Source organism: Nerophis ophidion, linkage group LG01 (assembly GCF_033978795.1).
Source record: "Nerophis ophidion isolate RoL-2023_Sa linkage group LG01, RoL_Noph_v1.0, whole genome shotgun sequence".
In the NCBI taxonomy this organism is placed as follows: Eukaryota; Metazoa; Chordata; class Actinopteri; order Syngnathiformes; family Syngnathidae; genus Nerophis; species Nerophis ophidion.
This window is the reverse complement of record NC_084611.1, coordinates 9,307,594-9,326,257: the sequence shown is the minus strand read 5'-3', so window position 1 is coordinate 9,326,257 and position 18,664 is coordinate 9,307,594. Positions and strand designations below refer to the sequence as shown.

At 37.5% G+C, this 18,664-nt stretch overlaps 1 protein-coding gene across 1 annotated transcript in view; it reads left to right on the top strand.

Moving 5' to 3' along the window:
• The first annotated feature begins 4,580 nt into the window (after positions 1-4,580).
• Positions 4,581-18,664, top strand: part of malt1 (MALT paracaspase 1) — a 73,104-nt gene continuing 59,020 nt past the window's right edge. The window contains 1 exon segment of the mRNA XM_061895560.1: positions 4,581-4,893. Within this exon segment, the coding sequence (XP_061751544.1) occupies positions 4,745-4,893 (149 nt within the window). The 5' untranslated portion in view covers positions 4,581-4,744.

The window sequence follows — 18,664 nt, the reverse complement described above, 5'->3', positions numbered from 1 at the left end:
ATATTTTTAAGTTAGCATTATTTTCCATAAATATCTGTTTTACTGTGTTACATTATTGTATTTAATCAAAGAATAAAAAATACAAAAACAATTGAATTTATCGTAATTATGTTTTTGCATAATTACGGGCACGTTTTGGACACTCGGGTGAAGAGAGGGGCGGAGCTTTCTACCGATCACCACCTGGTGGTGAGTTGGCTGCGATGGTGGGGGAGGATGCCGGACAGACCTGGGACGCCCAAACACATTTTGAGGGTCTGCTGGGAACGTCTGGCAGAGTCTCCTGTCAGAGAAAGTAGGTGCTGGACATTGAGTCCGAGTGGACCATGTTCCGCACCTCTATTGTCGAGGCGGCAGATCGGAGCTGTGGCCGCAAGGTAGTTGGTGCCTGTCGAGGCGGCAATCCTAAAACCCCTTGGTGGACACCAGCGGTGAGGGATGCCGTCAAGCTGAAGAAGGAGTCCTATCGGGTCCTTTTGGCTCATAGGACTCCGGAGGCAGTGGACAGGTACCGACAGGCCAAGCGGTGTGCAGCTTCAGCGGTCGCGGAGGCAAAAACTCGCACATGGGAGGAGTTCGGGGAAGCCATGGAAAACGACTTCCGGACGCCGCCTCAGGAAGGGGAAGCGGTGCACTATCAACACCGTGTATGGTGCGGATGGTGTTCTGCTGACCTCAACTGCGGATGTTGTGGATAGGTGGAAGGAATACTTCGAAGACCTCTTCAATCCCACAAACACGTCTTCCTATGAGGAAGCAGTGCCTCGGGAATCTGTGGTGGACTCTCCTGTTTCTGGGGCTAAGGTCGCTGAGGTAGTTAAAAAGCTCCTCGGCGGCAAGGCCCCAGGGGTGGACGAAGTCCGCCCGGAGTTCTTTAAGGCTCTGGATGCTGTGGGGCTGTCTTGGTTGAGAAGACTCTGCAGCTTCGCATGGACATCGGGGGCGGTGCCTCTGGATTGGCAGACCGGGGTGGTGGTTCCTCTCTTTAAGAAGGGGGACCGGAGGGTGTGTTCCAACTATCGTGGGATCACACTCCTCAGCCTTCCCGGTAAGGTTTATTCAGGTGTACTGGAAAGGAGGCTCCGCCGGATAGTCGAACCTCGGATTCAGGAGGAACAGTGTGGTTTTCGTCCTGGTCGTGGAACTGTGGACCAGCTCTATACTCTCGGCAGGGTTCTTGAGGGTGCATGGGAGTTTGCCCAACCAGTCTACATGTGCTTTGTGGACTTGGTGAAGGTATTTGACCGTGTCCCTCAGGAAGTCCTGTGGGGAGTGCTCAGAGAGTATGGGGTATCGGACTGTCTTATTGTGGCGGTCCGCTCCCTGTATGATCAGTGCCAGAGCTTGGTCCGCATTGCCGGCAGTAAGTCGGACACATTTCCAGTGAGGGTTGGACTCCGCCAAGGCTGTCCTTTGTCCCCGATTCTGTTCATAACTTTTATGGACAGAATTTCTAGGCGCAGTCAAGGCGTTGAGGGGTTCTGGTTTGGTGACCGCAGGATTAGGTCTCTGCTTTTTGCAGATGATGTGGTCCTGATGGCTTCATCTGACCGGGTTCTTCGGCTCTCACTGGATCGGTTCGCAGCCGAGTGTGAAGCAACCGGAATGAGAATCAGCACCTCCAAGTCCGAGTCCATGGTTCTCGCCCGGAAAAGGGTGGAATGCCATCTCCGGGTTGGGGAGGAGACCCTGCCCCAAGTGGAGGAGTTCAAGTACCTAGGAGTCTTGTTCACGAGTGAGGGAAGAGTGGATCGTGAGATCGACAGGCGGATCGGTGCAGCGTCTTCAGTAATGCGGACGTTGTACCGATCCATTGTGGTGAAGAAGGAGCTGAGCCGGAAGGCAAAGCTCTCTATTTACCGGTCGATCTACGTTCCCATCCTCACCTATGGTCATGAGCTTTGGGTCATGACCGAAAGGATAAGATCACGGGTACAAGCGGCCGAAATGAGTTTCCTCTCTCCCTTAGAGATAGGGTGAGAAGCTCTGCCATCCGGGAGGAACTCAAAGTAAAGCCGCTGCTCCTCCACATCGAGAGGAGCCAGATGAGGTGGTTCGGGCATCTGGTCAGGATGCCACCCGAACGCCTCCCTAGGGAGGTGTTTAGGGCACGTCTAACCGGTAGGAGGCCACGGGGAAGACCCAGGACACGTTGGGAAGACTATGTCTCTCGGCTGGCCTGGGAACGCCTCGGGATCCCTCGGGAAGAGCTAGACGAAGTAGCTGGGGAGAGGGAAGTCTGGGTTTCTCTGCTTAGGCTGTTGCCCCCGCGACCCGACCTCGGATAAGCGGAAGAAGATGGATGGATGGATGTTTGCATAACTGACGTTATTTGTGTGTAATATTGCTAAAAAAATAATGCATCATTTATTTATTTGAATTTTTTAAATTGTAATGTCATTTATTTACTCTGACTATACTCATGATTAACAAATAAATTGCAAAGTTTAAAGTAAAAAGTATATCAGCGTTTCCTGCATTGACTCGATAGCAAATCCACGCACGAGTCAGCAGTATCGCCCAACTCTGATCTCGCTGGTGCGCAGCCGCAGACCAACACGAGTGTATAATATTGCAAAAAAATAATGCTTGATATTTTTAAATTAGCGTTCTTTTCCATAAATATCTGTTTTATATTGTTACATGTTTTGCATTTAAATATAGAATAACAAAAATAAAAAAACAACAACTGAATATATCGTAATTATGTTTGCATTATTGACGTTATTTGTGTGAAATATTGCTAAAAAAAAAATTTCATAATTCTATTATTTGACTTGTTTACATTTCATGTCATTTATTTACTCTGATTATAATCATGATTAACAAATTTAATGCCAAATTTAAAGTAAAAAGTATATCAGCGTTCCCTGCATTGACTCGATATCAAATCCACGCACAAATCAGCAGTATCGCCCAACCCTGAAGCCCGCTGTGTAATAATATTACTAAAAAAAACCAATAATGCTTGATATTTTCAAGTTAGCGTTCTTTTCCACAAATATCTTTTTTTTATATTTTTACCTTATATAAATTGCAAAGTTTAAAGTAAAAAGTAAATCAGCGTTCCCCGCATTGACTTGATATCAAATCCACGCACAGAACAGCAGTATTGGACTCTCATGCGCATTGCTAAAAAATAATGCTTGATAATTTTTAATCAGCATGCTTTTCCATAAATATATGTTTTGTATTTTTACATTGTTTTACTTAAATAAATAAAAAACAACAACAATTGAATATATCGTAATTATGTTTTCATTATTGACGTCATTTTTGTGCAATGGTGCTAAAAAAAAAGCATGATTCATTTATTTGAATTTTTTACAGTCTGATTATAATCATGAATAACAAATTTAATGCCAAATTTCAAGTAAAAAGTATATCAGCGTATCCTGCGTTTACTTGATATCAAATCCACGCACAGAACAGCAGTATTGTACTCTCGTGCGCAGCCGCAGACCATTACGAGTGTCTAATATTGCTAAAAAAAATAATAATGCTTGATATTTTTAAGTCAGCATTATTTTCCATAAATATCTGTTTTATTGTGTTGCATTGTTGTATTTAAATAAAGAATTAAAAATAAGAAAACAATTGAATATACCGTAATTATGTTTGCATTATTGACGTTATTTGTGTGTAATATTGCTAAAAATGTATTAGAATTTTTTTACATTGTCATGTCATTTATTAACTCTAATTATACTCATGATTAACAAATGTATTGCAAAGTTTAAAGTAAAAAGTATATCAGCGTTCCCTGCATTGACTCGATATCAAATCCACGCACAAATCAGCAGTATTGACTAACCCTGACCTCGCTGGTGCGCAGCCGCAGACCAACACGAGTGTATAATATTGCTAAAAAATAATGCTTGATGTTTTTAAATTAGCGTTCTTTTCCATAAATATCTGTTTTATTATGTTTATATTGTTGCATTGTTGTATTTAAATGAAGAATAAAAAAATGAAAACAATTGAATATATCGTAATTATGTTTGCGCATTATTGACGTTATTTGTGTGAAATATTGCTAAAAATTTATTAGAATTTTTTTTACATTGTCATGTCATTTATGTACTCTGATTATACTCATGATTAACAAAAAAATTGCAAAGTTTAAAGTAAAAAGTATATCAGCGTTCCCTGCATTGACTTGATATCAAATCCACGCACAGAACAGCAGTATTGGACTCTCATGCGCAGCCGCAGACCAATACAAATGTATAACATTGCTAAAAAAAATAATGCTTGATATTTTTTAATCAGCATGCTTTTCCATAAATATATGATTTGTATTTTTACATTGTTCTACTTAAATAAATAAAAAACAACAACAATTGAATATATCGTAATTATGTTTTCATTATTGACGTCATTTTTCTGCAATGGTGCTAAAAAAAAAAGCATGATTCATTTATTTGAATTTTTTACACTCTGATTATAATCATGAATAACAAATTTAATGCCAAATTTCAAGTAAAAATATCAGCGTATTGCATTGGCTTGATATCAAATCCACACTAAAATCAGCAGTGTCGGCCAATCCTTAAACTCGCTCCGTGCGCAGCCGCAGACGAATAGGAGAGGAGTGGGCGTGGCTCCGTCACTGTCGGACAACTTCTTCCCGGCCGGAAGTAAACTCGTCGGGGTTCTTTTGTAACAAACTTTATTTGGCCGTTAAAAAAAAAAAAAAACAACAAACAACGTCCATGAGCGAGCTTTGTTTGTCCCTCCCGTCATGTCGGAGTCTGTGGAGCGCTGCGCCGGGCTGAGCTCGCTGAAGGAGCAGGTCGAGAGGAAACTGTGCGAGGTGTTGGACGGAGCAGACGGCAAAGGATGGCGGAGACTCGGGGAGATCGTCGGCGGCGATAGACGCTTCAAAGTCAGGTAGAAAAGAACTCTTTCTTTTCTTTTCTTAGTTTATTTCGAACATGACATACATACAACGTTATACATCAGTTAATTTCATCATTTCTTCCCTTAAAGCAACCGTTTTGAAAGCGAGAGCTACTTCTTGGGTACTGATTAATGCGAAGGGCTCCCAGTTTGATACACACTTAAATTGCCAGAAATATCCAATTTGCTCAATTCACCTTTAATAAATACATCTATATATATATATATAAAAAAATGGGTATTTCTGTCTGTCATTCCGTATTTCCTTCTACGGAAGGTTTTTTGTAGAGAATAAATGATGAAAAAAAACACTTATTTGAACGGTTTAAAACAGGAGAAAACACGAAAAAAATGAAAATAAAAAATTTGAACCATAGTTTATCTTCAATATTGACTCTTTAAAATTCGAAATTCAACCGAAAATTAAAGCTGCAAGCAGCGTTGGTCGGGTCCGCCTTTGGCTGCTGCCCCCGAGACCCACGGCCGGATAAGCGTTAGAAGACGCCTTGGAGCCACTATTTTGAGAATCTAATGCATTGTGAAAGTAATGCAGTTGTTGTATTGAAGTGAAAATATCAAACTTCCTGTTGATTTTTAATATAATATAATAAATGGGTTGTACTTGTATAGCGCTTTTCTACCTTCAAGGTACTCAAAGCGCTTTGACACTACTTCCACATTTACCCATTCACACACACATTCACACACTGATGGAGGGAGCTGCCATGCAAGGCGCCAACCAGCACCCATCAGGAGCAAGGGTGAAGTGTCTTGCTCAGGACACAACGGACGTGACGAGGTTGGTACTAGGTGGGATTTGAACCAGGGACCCTCGGGTTGCGCACGGCCACTCTCCCACTGCGCCACGCCATCCCGATTTTTGCTAAAGTATGTTAATTATCAAAATGTAGGTCTAAGTGAGACCTACATAGTGTTTTTTGTTTCATGTCTCCTTGACATTCCTACCGGAAGTTACAAGCAGTTTTGTCTGTGTTTTCTTCCTAGGAGCAGTTTGTCCGTGTTGTATTCCCAGGGGGGCGGTAGAGCGCAATTTTGAGTTTTGAGGTTAGGTTTTTTCATTATATCGCAATTTTTGCCAGACCTGATGTGTGTGTCAAGTTTGGTGGGTTTAGAAGCATTTTAAGGGGGTCAAATAACAGCTCAAAGAGGCAAAAATGACATTTTTTAGGAGACTTTGCACGGGGGTTCTTTGAAGGCGCGTAAAATCAAAACCTGAGAACTTATCAAAACTCTGTTCTATACTTTTAATCAAAAGGGTTCAATTTCTCTCCTGTGCGAGTTTGAAGCCAAAACAACAAACGCACTCAGAGGAGATAATGTTTGAAGAAAGGTGACTGGTTTTTACAAAACTTTTGTTTTGAAGGGGGGATTGCAAACTTCCTGTTGATTTTTGTTGGGAGTTGTCAATCTATGAAATGTAGGTCTAAGCGAGACCTACATAGAGGTTTTTGTGTCATGTCTCTCTGACATTCTTACCGGAAGTTCCAAGCAATTTTGTCTGTGTTTTCTTCCTAGGAGCAGTTTTTCAGTGTTTTATTCAAAAATAGCGCTAGAGCGCAATTTTGAGTTTTGGGGTTTGGTTTTTTCAGTAGATCGCAATATTCGCCACTCCGTATGTGTGCGCCAAGTTTGGTGACTTTTGAAGCATTTTAAAGGGGTCAAATTACAGCGCAAAGAGGCAAAAATGACATTTTTTAGGAGACTTTGCACGGGGGTTCTTTGAAGGCGCGTAAAATCAAAACCTGAGAACTTATCAAAACTCTGTTCTATACTTTTAATCAAAAGGGTTCAATTTCTCTCCTGTGCGAGTTTGAAGCCAAAACAACAAACGCACTCAGAGGAGATAATGTTTGAAGAAAGGTGACTGGTTTTTACAAAACTTTTGTTTTGAAGGGGGGATTGCAAACTTCCTGTTGATTTTTGTTGGGAGTCGTCAATCTATGAAATGTAGGTCTAAGCGAGACCTACATAGAGGTTTTTGTTTCATGTCCCTCTGACATTCTTACCGGAAGTTACAAGCAATTTTGTCTGTGTTTTCTTCCTAGGAGCAGTTTTTCAGTGTTTTATTCAAAAATAGCGCTAGAGCGCAATTTTGAGTTTTGGGGTTTGGTTTTTTCAGTAGATCGCAATATTCGCCACTCCTTATGTGTGCGCCAAGTTTGGTGACTTTTGAAGCATTTTAAAGGGGTCAAATTACAGCGCAAAGAGGCAAAAATTGAATTTTTTGCAAAAATTTTATTTTGAAGGGTTTTTGCCAACTTCCTGTAGATTTTTGCTGAAAGAAGTGAGTGTATGAAAAGTGGGTCTAAGTCAGACCTACGTAGGAGTTTTTGTTTCATGTCGTATGACATTCCTAACAGAAGTTACATGCACTTTTGTCTGTATTTTTTTTCCTAGGGGGCGCTAGAGCGCAATTTTCATTTTGGGGGATTGGTTGCTTAATATGTTGGGAAGGTTTGCTATACCGACGTGTGTGTCAAATTTGGTGAGTTTTGAAGCATGTTAAGGGGGTCAAATTACAGCGCGTAGGTGCGGAATAATAATAAAACAGCAGTTTCAATAGGGTCCTTGGCGGACCCTAAAAATGAGGAGAAAAACTAGCTAATTCGAATCTTTTTGGAAAAAAAATAAAAATAAAATCATTAGTAATTTTTCCGGATTAAGATTAATTTTAGAATTTTGATGACATGGTTGATTGGCAACACTAAATGGTCCCTAGTGTGTGAATGTTGTCTGTCTATCTGTGTTGGCCCTGCGATGAGGTGGCGACTTGTCCAGGGTGTACCCCGCCTTCCGCCCGATTGTAGCTGAGATAGGCGCCAGCGCCCCCCGCGACCCCAAAAGGGAATAAGCGGTAGAAAATGGATGGATGTTTTAAATGGGTTAAAATACAATCTGCTTTTTGTTAGAATATATAACAAATTAGACCAAGCTATATTTCTAACAAGACAAATCATTATTTCTTCTAAATCAGGGGTCGGGAACCTTTTTGGCTGAGAGAGCTAAATATTTTTAAAAGTATTTCCTTAAGAGCCATATAATTTTTTTTATTTTTTTTTAACCTTCATCTTGTGTTAGGGTCGGCACCGACCCGTTTTAGTTTTGAAATGCATAAAAACACCACATACATTTATTTTTTTGCATCAAAGCTTTTTGACTTTGTCAGGAACCTCTTTGTCAACAAAATAAAAGATTTTAATTTTTTTCACTAAATTATAAAATGCCCTGGTAGAAATTATGCCCTTGGTGTTGTTAGGGTCGGTTTCGACCCAGTTATAAAAATAAGATGATAAAGCAATGATAAAAGCCAAAACTGAACACACTGACAGCCAGCTCCTCTCCCAATCATGTGAGCTTTAGTGGATTCTCATTTTACCTTGTTATCCAGTACAAAAACAAACAAAAGACGGACACTAAAAGTGTCACTTTTTGCCACTCTGATTTTGTTTTTTTATTAGTTTTGGAACTAGTAATCTATTTCTCTTGGTTTCATTTGCTTGGTTGGTTGTTGTTTGTTTGATGTTGGATTTCTGTTGCTGAAAAAAATACGTTTTAGCCTTTTTCTTGAAGTAAATATATATGGGTCGAAATTGACCCGTAACACCATAGATGTTACTATAGTTAAAATTCTTAAAATGAAACAATAAATAAAACACATTTATTTAAGAGATGTGTTCTAATACCCCTTAGTAATAGTTAGGTAACAAAACAACCTTTTTTTTATTTATATGATTCTCTTGAGGTTCGTTTTACCATTTTTAAAAATTGAAATCGAGGGGTATACTGACAAAAAAAAAGGCCCAATGGCCCAAACCAAAAATATTAAAACCAATATTTTCAAGGATAAGGGAGCCTAACGAGGTAACCAAGAGATGAGAAACAAATTGGATGATAGATAATTGTTTTTAGTGTATTTTACAGCTGATTTAAGACATGGGTCAAAACCGACCCGTTAACATAAGAGATGGTAACAGAAAGCTAACACAAGAGGAAGGTTAAAAAGAATAAGAGACTTATTCTACTCTAAAAATGTTGGTCTTTCTTAAAAATGTACGCATAGAGTTGTATTCAGTGTTAACCTTCCTCTTGTGTTAGCTTTCTGTTACCATCTCTTATGTTAACGGGTCGGTTTTGACCCATGTCTTAAATCAGCTGTAAAATACACTAAAAACAATTATCTATCATCCAATTTGTTTCTCATCTCTTGGTTACCTCGTTAGGCTTCCTTATCCTTGAAAATATTGGTTTTAATATTTTTGGTTTGGGCCATCGGGCCTTTTTTTTTGTCAGTATACCCCTCGATTTCAATTTTTAAAAATGGTAAAACGAACCTCAAGAGAATCGTATAAATAAAAAAAAAGGTTGTTGTGTTACCTAACTATTACTAAGGGGTATTAGAACACATCTCTTAAATAAATGTGTTTTATTTATTTTTTCATTTTAAGAATTTTAACTATAGTAACATCTATGGTGTTACGGGTCAATTTCGACCCATTTATATTTACTTCAACAAAAAGGCTAAAACGTATTTTTTTTCAGCAACAGAAATCCAACATCAAACAAACAACAACCAATCAAGCAAATGAAACCAAGAGAAATAGATTACTAGTTCCAAAACTAATAAAAGAACAAAATCAGAGTGGCAAAAAGTGACACTTTTAGTGTCCGTCTTTTGTTTGTTTTTGTACAGGATAACAAGGTAAAATGAGAATCCACTAAAGCTCACATGATTGGGAGAGGAGCTGGCTGTCAGTGTGTTCAGTTTTGGCTTTTATCATTGCTTTATCATCTTATTTTTATAACTGGGTCAAAACCGACCCTAACAACACCAAGGGCATAATTTCTACCAGAGCATTTTATAATTTAGTGAAAAAAATTAAAATGTTTTATTTTGTTGACAAAGAGGTTCCTGACAAAGTCAAAAAGCTTTGATGCAAAAAAAAATAAATGTATGTGGTGTTTTTATGCATTTAAAAACTAAAACGGGTCGGTGCCGACCCTAACACAAGACGAAGGTTAATACACTTGTTATTCTGAGGCTAAGCAAAAATAAATAAAATATTTCTTTCCATTAATGAGACTTCTTGAACAGGTGCGGTAGAAAACGGATGGATGGATGAAAATGCATGAGAATGTTTGATATTTTGAACGTTATTTTTGACACTGTGATTACCGGCGGAATTATTCATTACTTATCGTGTTAAGCAATGCCAGTTCAGATTTATCCGAGATCCAGATGCAGTATTCAAAAGAGCCACATCTGGCTCGAGAGCCATAGGTTCCCTACCCCTGTTCTAGATTTTCCAGATATTTTTTTTTTAAAGAAATTCAAAATAATTTGAAATAAGATTTAAATTTGATTCTACAGATTTTCCACATTTGCCAGAATATTTTTATTTTATTTTAATCATAATAAATTTGAAGGGAGGTGTTTAGGGCACGTCCAACCAGTAGGAGGCCCAGGGGGAAGACCCAGGACACGTTGGGAAGACTATGTCACCCGGGAAGAGCTAGACGAAGTGGCTGGGGAGAGGGAAGTCTGGGCTTCCTTGCTTAGGCTGCTGCCCCCGCGACCCGACCTCGGATAGATAGATAGATAGTACTTTATTGATTCCTTCAGGAGAGTTCCTTCAGGAAAAATAAAATTCCAGCAGCACTGTACAGAGTTGAGATCAATTTAAAAAAAAGTAAAAAATGAATTACGGGGGTTTAAATGGAAACAAAATAGGGAAATATTACAATAAGAATAAAAAGATAAGCAGAAGATGATGGATGGAAGTTTGAAGAAATATTTCACAAATATTCTTCATCGAAAAAACAGAAGCTAAAATGAAAAATTAAATTAAAATGTATTTATTTTCTTGAACATTGATTTAAATTGTCAGGAAAGAAGAAGGTGGAATTTAAAAGGTAAAAAGGTATATGTGTTTAAAAATCGTAAAAATCATTTTTAAGGTTGTATTTTTTCTCTAAAATTGTCTTTCTGAAAGTTATAAGAAGCAAAGTAAAAAAAAAAAAAAATAATTTATTTAACAAGTGAAGACCAAGTCTTTAAAATCGTAAAAATCATTTTTAAGGTTGTATTTTTTCTCTAAAATTGTCTTTCTGAAAGTTATAAGAAGCAAAGTAAAAAAAAAAAAAGACTTTATTTAACAAGTGAAGACCAAGTCTTTAAAATCGTAAAAATCATTTTTAAGGTTGTATTTTTTCTCTAAAATTGTCTTTCTGAAAGTTATAAGAAGCAAAGTAAAAAAAAAAAAAGACTTTATTTAACAAGTGAAGATCAAGTCTTTAAAATCGTAAAAATCATTTTTAAGGTTGTATTTTTTCTCTAAAATTGTCTTTCTGAAAGTTACAAGAAGCAAAGTAAAAAAATAAAAAAATACTTTATTTAACAAGTGAAGACCAAGTCTTTAAAATCGTAAAAATCATTTTTAAGGTTGTATTTTTTTCTCTAAAATTGTCTTTCTGAAAGTTATAAGAAGCAAAGTAAAAAAAAAAAAAAAGAATTTATTTAAACAAGTGAAGACCAAGTCTTTAAAATCTTAAAATCATTTTTAAGGTTGTATTTTTTCTCTAAAATTGTCTTTCTGAAAGTTATAAGAAGCAAAGTAAAAAAGACTTTATTTAACAAATGAAGACCAAGTCTTTAAAATCATAAAAATCATTTTTAAGGTTGTATTTTTTCTCTAAAATTGTCTTTCAGAAAGTTATAAGAAGCAAAGTAAAAAAAAAATAAATGACTTTATTTAACAAGTGAAGACCAAGTCTTTAAAATCGTAAAAAATCATTTTTAAGGTTGTATTTTTTTCTCTAAAATTGTCTTTCTGAAAGTTATAAGAAGCAAAGTAAATAAAAAAAAAGAATTTATTTAAACAAGTGAAGACTAAGTCTTTAAAATCGTAAAAATCATTTTTAAGGTTGTATTTTTTCTCTAAAATTGTCTTTCTGAAAGTTATAAGAAGCAAAGTAAAAAAAAAAAAAAGACTTTATTTAACAAGTGAAGACCAAGTCTTTAAAATCGTAAAAATCATTTTTAAGGTTGTATTTTTTCTCTAAAATTGTCTTTCTGAAAGTTATAAGAAGCAAAGTAAAAAAAAAAAAAAATACTTTGTTTAACAAGTGAAGACCAAGTCTTTAAAATCGTAAAAATCATTTTTAAGGTTGTATTTTTTCTCTAAAATTGTCTTTCTGAAAGTTATAAGAAGCAAAGTAAAAAAAAAAAAAGACTTTATTTAACAAGTGAAGACCAAGTCTTTAAAATCGTAAAAATCATTTTTAAGGTTGTATTTTTTCTCTAAAATTGTCTTTCTGAAAGTTATAAGAAGCAAAGTAAAAAAAAACAACTTTATTTAACAAGTGAAGACCAAGTCTTTAAAATCGTAAAAATCATTTTTAAGGTTGTATTTTTTCTCTAAAATTGTCTTTCTGAAAGTTATAAGAAGCAAAGTAAAAAAAAAAAAAAGACTTTATTTAACAAGTGAAGATCATGTCTTTAAAATCGTAAAAATCATTTTTAAGGTTGTATTTTTTCTCTAAAATTGTCTTTCTGAAAGTTATAAGAAGCAAAGTAAAAAAATAAAAAAATACTTTATTTAACAAGTGAAGACCAAGTCTTTAAAATCGTAAAAATCATTTTTAAGGTTGTATTTTTTTCTCTAAAATAGTCTTTCTGAAAGTTATAAGAAGCAAAATAAAAAAAAAAAAAAAGACTTTATTTAACAAGTGAAGACCAAGTCTTTAAAATCGTAAAAATCATTTTTAAGGTTGTATTTTTCCTCTAAAATTGTCTTTCTGAAAGTTATAAGAAGCAAAGTAAAAAAAAAAAAAAAGACTTTATTTAACAAGTGAAGACCAAGTCTTTAAAATCGTAAAAATCATTTTTAAGGTTGTATTTTTTCTCTAAAATTGTCTTTCTGAAAGTTATAAGAAGCAAAGTAAAAAAAAAATAAATGACTTTATTTAACAAGTGAAGACCAAGTCTTTAAAATCGTAAAAATCATTTCTAAGGTTGTATTTTTTCTCTAAAATTGTCTTTCTGAAAGTTATAAGAAGCAAAGTAAAAAAAAAAAAAAAAGACTTTATTTAACAAGTGAAGACCAAGTCTTTAAAATCGTAAAAATCATTTTTAAGGTTGTATTTTTTCTCTAAAATTGTCTTTCTGAAAGTTATAAGAAGCCCATCCATCCATCCATTTTCTACCGCTTATTCCCTTTTTTGGGGTCGCGGGGGGCGCTGGCGCCTATCTCAGCTACAATCGGGCGGAAGGCGGGGTACACCCTGGACAAGTCGCCACCTCATCGCAGGGCCAACACAGATAGACAGACAACATTCACACTCACATTCACACAAAGTAAAAAAAAAAAAAGACTTTATTTAACAAGTGAAGATCAAGTCTTTAAAATCGTAAAAATCATTTTTAAGGTTGTATTTTTTCTCTAAAATTGTCTTTCTGAAAGTTATAAGAAGCAAAGTAAAAAAAAAAAAAGACTTTATTTAACAAGTGAAGATCAAGTCTTTAAAATCGTAAAAATCATTTTTAAGGTTGTATTTTTTCTCTAAAATTGTCTATCTGAAAGTTGTAAGAAGCAAAGTAAAAAAAAAAAAAAGACTTTATTTAAAAAGTGAAGACCAAGTCTTTAAAATATTTTTGGGGATTTTAAAATTCTTTTTGAGTTTAGTCTCTCTTAGAATTAAAAATGTCGAGGAAAGCGAGACCAGCTGGCTAGTAAATAAATAGAATTGAAAAAATTGAGGCAGCTCACTGGTAAGTGCTGCTATTTGAGCTATTTTTAGAAAAGGCCAGCGGGCGACTTACGGGCTACCTGGTGCCCGCGGGCACCGGGTTGGTGACCCCTGCCTTACACTGTTGCGGTGTTATAATGTGATGCCTTAGACCAGGGGTAGGGAACCTATGGCTGTAGAGCCAGATGTGGCTCTTTTGATGACTGCATCTGGCTCTCAGATAAATCTTAGCTGACATTGCTTAACACGATAATTATGAACAATTCCGCTGGAATTCACAGTGCTAAAAATAACCTTCAAAATATAAAACATTCTAATGCATTTAAATCCATCCATCCGTTTACTACCGCACCTGTTCAAGAAGTCGCATTAATGGTAAGAAGTATTTTATGTCACAATGGGGTCGTTCTCACAGGCAGACTACTCGGGACATGGCATTTAAGTAAAAACATGACTTCATTTAAACTAAAAAAAGATACAAACAAAAATCGCTCACAGCGGAGGCACAACTTAGGCTAAGGAAGAAAGCTAACGCATAAACAGACTATGAACATAAATCAAACAAAACTTACTTGGCATGGCATGAAGCACAAAACTATGGCAAGGCATGAAACAAGTCAGCACAGAGCAAGAAAAGATCACATTGACTGACTGGCAAAGACAAGCTTAAATACTGCCTCTGATTAGTGCTCGGGAAGCAGGTGAGCGGGCATTTTGTCCACCAGAGACAGGTGGACAAAATGAGTAACCATGGAAACCAGACAAGGGAGTGGAGAAAAACAGGAACTTAAAGAGTCCAAAGGACAAACAGCACATGGCCAAACAAAAACATGATCAACAGACATGACAGTTGATTTATTATTGGTTAGCTTCAGAATAACAATGTTATGAAAAAGAATAAGAGACTTTTTATACTCTAAAAATGTTGGTCTTACGCATTTAGTTCCCGACCCCTGGCTTACACTAATGCGGTGTTATAAATGTGACGCCCCACTGCATTATATCCACAACATTATGTGTATTGTTTTACAATAAAGCTTCATTTTGATTGATGTTGTCAGGGTATTATTATTGAGTTAATTATGTAACTAATTATATTGTCTGCCATTAGTGTGGGAGGCTGTGTGCTTACAGTTGACTTGACAAGATAATCTTAGTATTGTCTTCTCTACCAAAACCAGCTTGACGGCACGTTTATTCAATATTATTTTATTTATTATTCATTTATTCAAACTCCAAATCACAGCAACACGTCTCGCGCGCCGTGTGCCCTCCCTATTGGGGTGTAGGGAAACAGCAGGTCGGAACTAAAGTGCCGGACCAGGAATTGATTAACGTGCGCAGTAAACAAGTTGAAAAACTTATTCATGTGTTGCCATTTAGTGGTCAATTGTACGGAATCTACTATTAAAAGTTTCAATCAATCAAAGACTGTATCGATACAATCTTCAAAGTAGACGCAGCATCGAGCACTACTGCCTACTGGCGATGACGAGACGCGGGGCCGCCATCTTGGAGTGGTGATCCGCTCCACTCAGTGCAATTCATTTGTCAGGAGCAATGAACTGTCAGCGCATTTAATTAACTTTACCTCACTGAATACCACTGATTTTCACACACTTTTTTGTCATACGTGTAGCTATGATAAAGGACACAAGTTTTGGTGTGTTTTATTCATACTTGCCAACCCTCCGGGATTTTCCGGGAGACTCCCGAAATTCAGCGCCTCTCCCGATAACCTCCCGGGACAAATTTTCTCCCGAAAATCAGGCGAGCTGGAGGCCACGCCCCCTCCAGCTCCATGCGGACCTGAGTGATTTCACGTCCACTTTCCCACAATATAAACAGAGTGCCTGCCCAATGACGTTGTAACTGTAGAATGATCGAGGGCGAGTACTTGGTTTCTAATGTGGGTTTATTGTTAGGCAGTCTCATTAACGTCCTCCCAGCGCGGTAACAACACACAACAACAGCAGTCACGTTTTTGAAAAGTCTGCCGTAAAGCAGTTCACCTGCCGTAAACAGCAATGTTGTGACACTCTTAAACAGCACAATACTGCCATCTACTGTGCATGCATATGTGACAATAACATCTACGGTTTTTAGAGCAGTGGTTCTCAAACTTTTTTCACAGATCTACCCCCTGTGAACATTTTTTTTTAATTCAAGTACCCCCTAATCAGAGCAAAGCATTTTTGGTTGAAAAAAAAAAAGATAAAGAAGTAAAATACAGCACTATGTCATCAGTTTCTGATTTATTAAATTGTATAACAGTGCAACGTATTGCTCATTTGTAGTGGTCTTTCTTGAACTATTTGGAAAAAAGATATAAAAATAAACAAGTGATTCAATCAATCAATCAATCAATGTTTACTTATATAGCCCTAAATCACTAGTGTCTCAAAGGGCTGCACAAACCACTACGACATCCTCGGTAGGCCCACATAAGGGCAAGGAAAACTCACACCCAGTGGGACGTCGGTTACAATGATGACTATGAGAACCTTGGAGAGGAGGAAAGCAATGGATGTCGAGCGGGTCTAACATGATACTGTGAAAGTTCAATCCATAATGGATCCAACACAGTCGCGAGAGTCCAGTCCAAAGCGGATCCAACACAGCAGCGAGAGTCCGATCAGTTATAAATAAAAATTTCTACACATACTCCGATGAGGTAGCGACTTGTCCGGGGTGTACCCGCCTTCCGCCCGATTGTAGCTGAGATAGGCACCAGCGACTCCAAAGGGAATAAGCGGTAGAAATGGATGGATGGACAGCTGTAAATAAACTGCTCCCCTCTTACACACGCCCCCAACAACGCTCCACCCCCCCTAACCACGCCCCTCGCCAGACCCCCGGCAATAAATACGGATAAAGTTGAGGAATGCTCATCAAACACTTATTTGGAACATCCCGCAGGTGTGCAGGCTAATTGGGAACAGGTGGGTGCCATGATTGGGTATAAAAACAGCTTCCCAGAAAATGCTCAGGGCGAGGTACACCCCTTTGTCCACAACTGCGTGTGCAAATAGTCAAACAGTTTAAGAACGTTTCTCAAAGTGCAATTGCAAGAAATTTAGGGATTTTAACATCTACGGTCCAGAAAATCATCAAAAGTTTCAGAGAATCTGAAGAAATCACTCCACGTAAGCGGCATGGCCGGAAACCAACATTGAATGACCGTGACTTTCGATCCCTCAGACGGCACTGTATCAAAAACCAACATCAATGTCTAAAGGATATCACCACATGGGCTCAGGAACACTTCAGAAAACCACTGTCACTAAATACAGTTTGTCGATACATCTGTAAGTGCAAGTTAAAGCTCTACTATGCAAAGCGAAAGCCATTTATCAACAACATCCGGAAACGCCGCTAGCTTCTCTGGGCCCGAGATCATCTAAAATGGAATAATGCAAAGTAGAAAAGTGGTCTGACGAGTCCACAATTCAAATTGTTTTTGGAAATATTCGACATTGTGTCATCCGGACCAAAGGGGAAGCGAACCATCCAGACTGTTATCGACGCAAAAATGAAAAGCCAGCATCTGTGATGGTATGGGGGTGTATTAGTGCCCAAAGCATGGGTAACTTACACATCTGTGAAGGCACCATTAATGCTGAAAGGTATATACAGGAACATAATAAAAATAAGTACTTACTGTACAACGTCTGCTCTCACTGTGATGCAGACTGATGGGATGTTTACATTTTCCTGTTTGGATGAAGAATTAACCATAATCCTCAAAAAGTGCCTTTTTGTGTCTTTCTTGCCATCTGTGGGTCTAAGTTGAATGTCAAAGTTAACTAACTTCTCGGTTTATGGCCACAACCTTCTACTATACAATTGCGAGGCATGATTTATAATGTAGAATTAACTTTTACCAATTTAGAGGCGATGTAGCAGCTCAGTATGCCAATAGTTACCTGTCTTTGATTTCAGCAAAAAGTAGTTCCTCGGCGTCCGCGCTTATAGTAACAATATTGCTCATGAAGGGTTAATATGCAGGTCACGAGATGTAAATGGGGTATTGTTGGCGGTTTCTGGGTATCTTTTTAGCGGGCTTTAAGGACAGAATAGCGTAATCCATTAACTGCATTGTTAGCTACCTCATACCTGCCTTTTATTGCAAATTAAAATGCATTAAAACCTCTAAAGGCTAAGTGGCCACATGCGTGGACAGCACCTTTTAGCTCTTATTTCCAAAATTGTATACACTACTGAATTGGGGTCTTACGGCCACATATGTGGACACTTATACTGCCATCTGATGGTGTCAGAAGAGTATAACAACAATGGAATTTTGAATTTTTTTTTTTTTTATAAATAAGACTTTGGTATGTCACTAAACATGAAGTACACATTTGTGTACTTATGGACTTAGTATATCATATCAAAAGATGATTCTTATTTTTTTTTCTAATTAGGGTCCATCCATCCATTTACTACCGTTTATTCCCTTTGGGGTCGCTGGTGCCTATCTCAGCTACACTCGGGCGGAAGTCGGCACCTCATCACAGCTAATTAGGGTCCAATAAACCCAAATAGTAATAAAACAAGCATGTAAACAAACAGTTTGGGCCTTAAAAGGTGAAAAAAAACAAAAACACGTTTTCTTGTCTTACATAGGAATTTTGAATGATAGGCAGAATTCCAAAACAAGTGCAGGTCCACTTTAATGCAGGAGTTTTGCTCCAATCAAGGATGCACGGAAGAAATGCTGCAAATTAGAAAATGCTGCAGGATCCAAAACAAAAGCAAAATTAAAAAATATTGCAAATAGTACACCGCACACACACTAACCCCCAAAACAACTGCATTTAAAATCAGTCGCTCCAAAATACTTTTAAAACATTTGGATAAATGTATAATTAATTTGGTTAGCTCGGTTGGTAGAGTGGCCGTGCCAGCAACTTGAGGGTTGCAGGTTCTATTCCCGCCTCCACCATCCTAGTCACTGCTTTTGTGTCCTTGGGCAAGAAACTTCACCCACCTG